The following is a 9,081-nucleotide window of genomic DNA, read 5'->3' as shown; positions in this document are numbered from 1 at the left end:
ATTAAACAAAAAAAATTAAAATATATCCAAAACATTAACGAACAAAGTGTTACAAAAAACACGGTTTAAATAAGATATTTCATATAGCAGATTAAAAAAAAACCTGAACAACGTGTGTTTTAATCTTTAACATCAAGCTATAGTGCTTGCTCTGTTAATTATGTAATAATACATTAGTTAATATAAACTTATTCTATATTATTATTTTATATAATCTTTTTTTAAGCATTTAATTAATACATATTTTACTTTATTCATAAGTAAGCATAAGGTTCATTAAAAATTCATAACAATATAAAAGACACTCATATTAAAACAGAGAAGGGGTCGGCGTGGTCGAGTCGGTAAAGCTCATGGTTGCTAAACCGAAAAGTCTCGAGTTTGAACCCTCGGGCAGATGAGGCTCGTTAGCTGGGGACAGCCACTCCTCTCTAGGAGAGACAACTCCAAAATTAAACAACTGCTGCCTTGTAGTTTGTTCTTGGTTGGACAAAGGCTATGGAAGCAAATCCAAAAAGAAAAGCAGGTTGAAATCGGAGTCAATGGCCTCAATGGCGCATAACCAGTTGACACGTAACGCTTAATTGTGTTGCAGGCGTGGTCGAGTCGGTAAAAAAGCTCATGGTTGATAAATTCGAACAGTCTCGAGTTCAACCCCACTGGCAGATAAATCTCGATCCCCTTCAACACTAATAATTAAGAACGAAGAAGAAGAAGAAGAAAGAAAACAGTGAAGTTATCCTTTCTTAACTGACGGACCGTTAGCTTCTGTGACATTGGCATAAAAAAGGATGAGGTGGTCAACATTATGCCTATTCGCCTTACTTTTTCTATGATGAGTCACATACCCATCACAGCTGGCAGAAATCAGCAACGTCTTACTGAATCAAGCCAGTGGTCGGTTAGCAATCATAGACTTAAGAAAATGTCGTCACATAGGCCTACATTGGCAAATAGCAGTGGAATTGATTTAAATAAAACTGATTTGTTTGGTACTACTTATATTTGGATGGTTTACCTTTAATTACACAATACTTTTGCTTTGTAAAAAAAGATCATATTTACAAAATATAGCAAAAGATTGGAGGTTTTCTAAAAAAATTCGCTTATTTATAAAACATTCTTCCAGAATATTATCTTTATAAAATCCTGTACTTAGAGAGTACTATTAAAATTTGGCGTTTAATGTCTTATCTTTTAATCATTCATGTGATATCCAATAAAAAATGTTCTATCCTGTTCACTGTAACTAATAGTATATTTTATTAAGATTGAGAAAAACAATGATTTCGGCTCGATCTCAATACTAGTTTAGTAGCCTAATTGTTTCGATTTTAAAGTATAATTAAATATATAATTTCGCAAATGTTCGGTATTTTTGCTATTATCTTTGCAAATGTGGTTAAAATAGTTTGACATCGATGTTTAGTAAAGATGTAGTTTGACAGTAGACTGATCCGAAAAATTGATACTTCTTTCTTTTTGCATGTTATATCTAAAATACACATTTGCATTAAACTATGACACTTTTATCTAGTTTAAGGATTATCTAAAGATTTTGTTATATCCTTAAGACTTTGACATGTCACCGAAAATCAAAAACTTTACTTATAAAACAATGCTAACAGGTAAATGTAGTAATAAGCACAAATCGTACAATAATCGTCATCATTTATAAACCGCCTGTTATAAAAGGGTCTTCTCTCAATAAATCTTCTGCTGATGGCCTTTGACCAGCCTCAGGTGTAAATGTCTTTTCTAAAAAATCTCTCAGGTTTTTTGACGCTGTCATTGACAGCTCATACTTTGGTCTCTGCAGCATAGCGATTTTAAAAAGTACCCTGACTGATGTCGTTGTTGAGTTTGGTGGTGATCCAGTTATCATCTCTACAACTGTACTTCCCACACTCCTGGGCGAATTTAAAATAAGTTATTATATACATTACACAAATGGAATATTGGAAAAAACAGTTGTGCACATTGAAATTAATTTGTTTTGAATCAATGTCTGTTTAGCTTAAGATGACAAAAATAATAATTGTTGGTTAGATTAGTAATATAAATTATACATTTTTATGTTACTAAAACAAGAAAATGCATTATAGATTTTACAATACTTTTTCGTTGGATTCTAAAACATATTTTTATTTAAGTATTATTTAAATAAAACATTCTCACCAAATGTCCAAGCTACAACAATGTTTAAATATTCTACCATCAGGGCAGTTAATCATCTCAGGAGCCATATATCGAGTTGTGCCCCTTTCTGCTTCAACACCTTCCTCGTTAAGTATTGTCGACAGGCCAAAGTCAGTTAATTTGATGTTTGATTCATCCACCATTAGAATATTAGTACCTGTTAAAAATTTAAATAATTATCTTAAAAATCGGTAAGATCGCTCTTTATAATGGTTACACTATTTAAAAAAGTAAATTATTTTGTAATACCTTTGATGTCCAAATGCAAGATGTTGTTTTCATGTAGGTACTTCACGCCTTCCAGAATTTGAATTGTAAACTGTCTGGTCAAACCTTCATTGAGTCTTGTGTGTTGTTTGATGAACGTGGAGAGGGTGCCCTGGAGATAAAACACAACAATTGTCAGCGAAACACAACTGATATTTTACTACAGTTTTAATTTTCTAACAGGAGTGTCAAATAATACAGTGATGATTATTGTTTTACCATTTTTATGTACTCCAGAAATAAGATTATATCATTTTCTTTCCTTTGAAACCCATGAAACTTGACGATGTTTTTGTGTTTCAGTTTAATTAAAATTGAAGCCTCTGATTGTAAGCTCTCCTGATCAAAAAAAAATAAGAATTTCCAATTTTAATCTTTGTAAAATTTGATGATATGGTTAATAATTACACGTAACTTCGCTGCTATATTGAATCACTGTATGATTTAGCGTAACGAACATCTAATATGTCATATGATCGCCCCTACGTACCATCCACTTCTTTCGGTTTTTTGGATCTGCGTGTGTTTTCTTTGCAACAAATTTTTCATCATCTGGTTGGTTTATATCGACAACAAGATGGACGCTACCAAAACCTCCTTCTCCTAACGGTATTGGTTTGATTTCAAATTTCTTGGGGAATTCATCAGATAGCACAATATCTAAAGATATTAAAAGAAATGTTCTATCAAATTTAAAACACCGGACACTCGATAATTAATAAAGAATCATTGTAATACGATTATTTTAATTTAAGTATTAATATGCTAGCTAAAAACATCTATTATAATTTTTAACCTGTTTTAGATGGCAATATTCCTGTTGTACGTCCAGCTGTCCAAAGTATCGAATGTACATTTGCTGAAAGATCCCTATCATTTCTGTTTATTAAAGCTACTAACTTGTCATTTAATTCTTCGTCTAAGATAATTTTCTCACTTCCTTCTTTATTTCTGCTTAACTCTCTCAAACATTGTGTCGTAAATATTTGTTCATCAGGATCATCATGTGTTAGTATTTCTTTTAGGTGTGGATACAGTTGAAGCAGCTGAACAGATTTAAATGTCATAAACATCATAAAGTAAACGATGCTATTAATCTACTCTCCTATTAAAACTACTGCATGTTCATCCGTATGTTAAATTTAAACAAGCGATACGTTTGAAAAAAAAATTATGACAAACATTTAAAGGTCTAACTAAATGAGTCTTAGCTAAAAGTAGATATTAAACAATTATGATTACCTCATTCAACTCGTCGTCATTTTGTTCAAAGATTTTAGCCAGTCCTTGAAGCACCTCAGATCGTGAATATCCATGTAGCATTTCTTCTTTCTTTGTAACATGTTGCATTAAAGTTTCTTTCAGAAAACATTTAGATTTTCCTGTTTTAACATATTTAATACGCACATTGTACAAATGCAGTATTTTAAAAAGATAACATTCTGACGGCAGAGATAACTAAGGTAAAGTTGGTATTAAGACACGTTCTAAAATGCTAATTATAGCGTATTTATTTTAGTAAAACACCGATGTTGGGTAAACCGTGGTAATTCCACCAACGGGTTAATTCAACATCCTAAACACTGTATTGTATTTTTTTTTACTTTCTCGTATACGAAGTATAGAGAAAGTATTGTAATCGTAAAAAATCGACTTTTTTGCAAATCTCGACGTTTTACACCTAATTTTGCAACCGTGTCCATATGTCTGTGTGTATGTGTGTGTATGTGTGTCTGTGAACACGGTAACTTGTACCGTTACAGCTAGGTTGATGATATTTTAAATATTAGTATTATATCAACTTTAAAGTTCTGTTTTAACTTTTCAGCGCTTTCCTGAAAGCTTCACTTATTCTACGTCCAATTTTCAAAACCTTAAAACTTGAGTACTGTTTGAGATAGATAAATGAAATTTCACATGTGAGTAAAAGATCTAATTATTCTATATCTTCTTTCAAAATTTGAGTTATATCTGTTATTTGTTATGCTCGTTCATTCACTACTAGTGGGAATCGTAAATAAACTTACGCTGTTACCGATTTCTTAAAAAACGCATATGAATTTTTAAAGTACTAATTTTAGTCCTTACTATTATACACATAGTGTTTGCCATTCACTTGGTGTGCACTTTTTTTCCATGAGATTCTATTCTATTAATAAAAGTTAACGTAATCAACAATGTATTAGAAATCATGTCTATATCACGAGTTTCCATCCCACGTAGTGTTATATAAGAATAATAAAGAAAGTTAAGGGGAGATCACTCCCGGTTTCTTTAATGTTTAATTTAATTTTTGTTTTTACATTTGCTCGTTAATTAATCATTTCGAAAGTAGTAATGCATTGACTGTATATATTGTTTTGACTTTTATTGACATTACTGTTTATTTCCTAAATTATGAAGTTTTATCTGTGGAAAATGAATGTGTTTAATAAGATACTACTTCCTGTCGAAGTCAAAAACTTAATTTGTACAATTTGTTTATAACCGCTATTGCTATTTCAACGTTGGTGTTGCTTTAGTGATAAGAATATAAACCGCACGTCAGATATGTGTACAAATAATATCATGAACTTATTTGTAACACCATATGTAATAGTTAAGCAAATTTCATTCAAGACATTTAGTAAAATAGTTAGTTTTTAACATGTTACACAAAAAAGTCATTACTGATTGCTTCCGTGTCTGTGGTAGAATCATCTTCTATAAGCAACAGTAGAAATGTTGCAATCATTGGTGTGTCTTTTTGTTCAAACTCCATGTTTTTAATAACCTAGTGAACATTACCATACATTAGATTTTATAAAGGGATGTTAATTTGAAAGGATAAACGTAGTCTATTATATGTATTAAAAATTAAAACATGCAGTACTTTTAAATGTACTGCAGGGTTAAAGGTTATGCAACAATTAATAAAAACTAAACAAACGATACACTGGCTGGTTGAAAGTGATGAAAGTTCTATACACAGGTATCTTTACTTTCCCTAACCTGAATCAGGTGCCAACCAGAGAGCTGGGTGGCCTAACGGACGTCCTTCAAGCTAGCGGAAGAAAACAAATAAGAAGGATGAGAGGATGCATGATATACCGCCTCCGTGTGCTCAGTTGGCTGTTGGGAAACTCTAGGAGCCAATCCGTGCTCTACTGTTTGAGCCCCGAGTTCAGCCAACATGTATACTAGTCCACCGTATCAGACGTCTTTAGCTCTAAACATAACGAACAACGTAGGCGTCATAATCCCCATGGTAAATGCCGGAATTTTCAAGGTCATTCTAAAGCCGGGACTCCAGCGCACAGTCCTGTTCTATTTAGTCAAATGATTATAGTAGCTCATAGTATCCATTATGTACGGCACTATTTAAATAAATCATAGACGTCTTAGTAGGCCTAATTACGGCGTTGGCCGGGGTTTCAAGACAAACAACGGACCTGGGTGATAAAATTACCGCCGGGTAACGCTGGGCGCTTAGTAGCATTATGCCGTTGCAAAGCCCCTTTAAATTTAAGAGATTTTTGTGTGCAGAAAACAGAACAGAGATATGTTTATCCGCTTGTCAAAGTTCCATGACAATGTGATGAAAATTGTGGAAATGCATATTAAAACAACCACACAGACACACAAAAATAAACTTTCATTTTTCTATGTAGGCCTATAGAAAAATAATTGTTGCTTAAATTAATTATTTAAGCCTTTGCTTATATATCTCACCATTTGTATTGAGGCTGCAGCTGTTTGTAAATATAGTCAAACTTTTGTTACTTTACTATATACTGGTGATATTTGCCAACAATTCTTGTAATCCTATATTCTGTATTTTAGACTGTTCAATTTCCTTTCACTTTATAAACAGTCAGATTAATAACAAAATGTAATTCACTTAAAGTTATACAGTTAAAGAACAATGAGCACACACTTACATCGTAAGTTTTGTTTACTGAGAAAAAACTCTTCGCTTCCTTCCTTCTGGCAATGTTATGTAAAATTGCGACAACCTGACTTATGATCCATTTAGATTGGGAGTTCTGTAATTTTAAACATTGACATTCATTTAATTATTTGCCATCACAACTAATGTTTTGAAGAGAAGTTCATGCATATCAAGTCAGCAGATCATGATTTAGTCATGTGACAATAGAAATCAATTATAACACCAAATTGTTGTCGGGGAAATAAACGAAGAGGACAATATACTGTTGGGTATCATCAGTACATTATCAGAAAAAGTATAATTCAAAGAAATGATAGGCTAACGAATATTGACTACAATTGTGGAATGTAACACTCACTGAGTGGGGATGGTTTTTACCCACTGAGGTGTTGTGGTTAAAAGGGCTGACCCTGATATTTAGGACACACTGAAATGACGCTGTTGTCAACTACTGGCTTTATTCACATTACATCGAGCCATAAACGGCGATGTAGAACAACAGTAGAAAACAGTGTGGAAAACAGTAGATCACAGCAAAACAAAAACCAAAGAAGAAGTAGATGGCGACGACGATTAAATGACGATTAAAATTGGAGCCCTAAAACAAATGTAAACAAAACGTTATACCACGTGTAGGCTAAAAACATACACGGGTGTAATAAAATATGTTACTACCAATAAGTAGCAATAATTAGCACAATAAGAACTACTTAAATAAATACTACACACCTAACTAGTGCGCAACATGCGGCACTAGCAGGAATAATACAGAAAAGTAATCTATCGAAGATACTCCATCCCTAGTCTGCAACATGCAGCACTAGTAGCAGTAGTACAGTAATATAAAATATAATATTACCTTCATTAGGTCTAAATTGTCATGATCTACCTTTAGGTACCGTCACCCTCCGTGTCCACAGACAGCAGCCTTGGGTCTGACTGACACGGCAAGGCACGAAACTACCCATCATCCCATAAACATGACATGGGACAGGTAAAATCGCTCACAGAAGAGCATGCAAAAAAAAAAACATCAACAGGGCTGCGGTCCCACAGTGGTCGCAACCCAATGAATTACAACTTTATTACTTATCCCCCCTTGGCTGGTAACCATATGTATTTAAAAAAACACAATGCATTCCTTTCAACGAGAAAGCTAGAAATAAGTGGAATCCAACTTTGGAGCGAGGGTTGCAAATATGTTTCAAATATAGGTCAACTAGGTATGTGTGCACGTTGTAGGAACATTATTGAGACTAACGAAAGCGTTTGATAAAATATACAGAAGCTCATGATATAACAATACACAAATATAGTAAAGATCTGACTGCTCTCTATTTAGTTAATGTGGTTTTGACATCTAGTTATACAAAAATATAAAGAGTAAATTAATAAATAACCGTTTATCTGAAGATATGAAGTAATAAAAAAAGGATTTATGTAATTAATTTTTATTCTAAAACTTAGATCTTTGTCTTACTTTCATTCATCTATAAAATAAAAACAATTGAATAAAAATAATTAAGTATGTTATGAATAGAAATAAAAAAAAATTACTAAGTGCGTTATAAAAAATTCGATCATTAAATTACTATACCTGCAAGTTCTTATGAGAGATGAGGAAATCTGTAAATGTCTTTACAGCGTCCATCACGGCCAAAATCTACAATTACATATTGAATACTTTTCTAACGAACAACTTTCTTTTTTATTATGTCAAATATCATAAAATTTCTTTTTTAACTGTGTAACTCTAATTCTTTGAATATGAATAAATAAAAACCTGATCGTGCAATAATTACCAAAGCAAACTCAGCACTTGCATGACTACCACTTGTCCATAGTCTCAGCATATCACGAATTAAAGACAAAGTAAAACCTGGTGCTGTTGTATCAAGAAGATTTTCATCTTTTAAACATCTCATTGTTATATCTGTAACGATAATGTATCAAAAAAGTGATTCATTTTTTTATTTTTATTAGTTTCTTAGTCTGATTTTGACCGTTTAACCATTGAGCTAAAATTATTTATTATGTTATGATCCATAATACGATTTTTGTTTTTGGGAAAGTGTACGCCGCTGAAGGAAGTACTCGTGTGTTGTGTTAGGGCTTAATGTTTGAAATCTATTATATAAAAGACAAAAGTTGTGTAGTACATACGTACGGTGTGTGCTATTGATTGAGTGTCCATTGTTGAAATCTTGGAAGGGATGATATTTATTTTGTGTAGATATGTGAGGATTGGAAAGGGACGGACAGAATAAGAATGTGTCGGGAGATTGACATTACTATTTTTTTAATTATTCCTACAAATTACCAGTCTCCTACCCGTAATTACCCCCAACCTCGCCGTAAAAATACAGTAGGACATTACCCCCCCCTACACACACACTCAATCACCAACCATTTGTTTAGATAAAGATATAATGTAATAATAGGCATAAGTACCCATATAGGCAAAGCGTAAATAGTTTTGGACATTAATAGCGTTAGGGAAAATGAAATTGAATGAGGAAATAAATAGGTGAATCAATGGTGACAATGTTATGTAAAATGAATTTGGATATGAACAACAATAGAGAAGCGGATGAGTTTAAGATAGGAATAACGATAAGTACAAGTATAAGGTTAGGGTTAGCTATATGTGAAGGTAAAGGATATGAATAGCAATAGGGAAATAA

General features: G+C 32.7%; 1 protein-coding gene across 2 annotated transcripts in view; it reads right to left on the bottom strand.

The window, feature by feature from the left end:
• Positions 1-237: 237 nt before the first annotated feature.
• The window catches only part of LOC131958613 (uncharacterized), a 265,579-nt gene continuing 256,735 nt past the window's right edge, over positions 238-9,081 (bottom strand). The window contains exons 4-14 of one of the 2 annotated variants that reach the window (XM_059323740.1): positions 8,200-8,330; positions 7,995-8,060; positions 6,387-6,491; positions 5,137-5,239; positions 3,709-3,848; positions 3,263-3,512; positions 2,957-3,126; positions 2,686-2,805; positions 2,449-2,578; positions 2,179-2,356; positions 238-1,910 (exon numbers count right to left, since the gene is read on the bottom strand). In XM_059323740.1, the coding sequence (XP_059179723.1) occupies positions 1,673-1,910; positions 2,179-2,356; positions 2,449-2,578; positions 2,686-2,805; positions 2,957-3,126; positions 3,263-3,512; positions 3,709-3,848; positions 5,137-5,239; positions 6,387-6,491; positions 7,995-8,060; positions 8,200-8,330 (1,631 nt within the window). In that variant the 3' untranslated portion in view covers positions 238-1,672. The remainder of the gene's footprint in view (positions 1,911-2,178; positions 2,357-2,448; positions 2,579-2,685; positions 2,806-2,956; positions 3,127-3,262; positions 3,513-3,708; positions 3,849-5,136; positions 5,240-6,386; positions 6,492-7,994; positions 8,061-8,199; positions 8,331-9,081) is intronic. The other variant, XM_059323739.1, reaches the window with a different exon arrangement.

Source organism: Physella acuta, unplaced genomic scaffold (genome assembly GCF_028476545.2).
Source record: "Physella acuta isolate Inbredline_101_S28 unplaced genomic scaffold, ASM2847654v3 ptg001345l, whole genome shotgun sequence".
Lineage (NCBI taxonomy): Eukaryota > Metazoa > Mollusca > Gastropoda > Physidae > Physella > Physella acuta.
The sequence above is the reverse complement of the archived record's forward strand: the minus strand, read 5'-3'. Positions and strand labels throughout refer to the sequence as shown.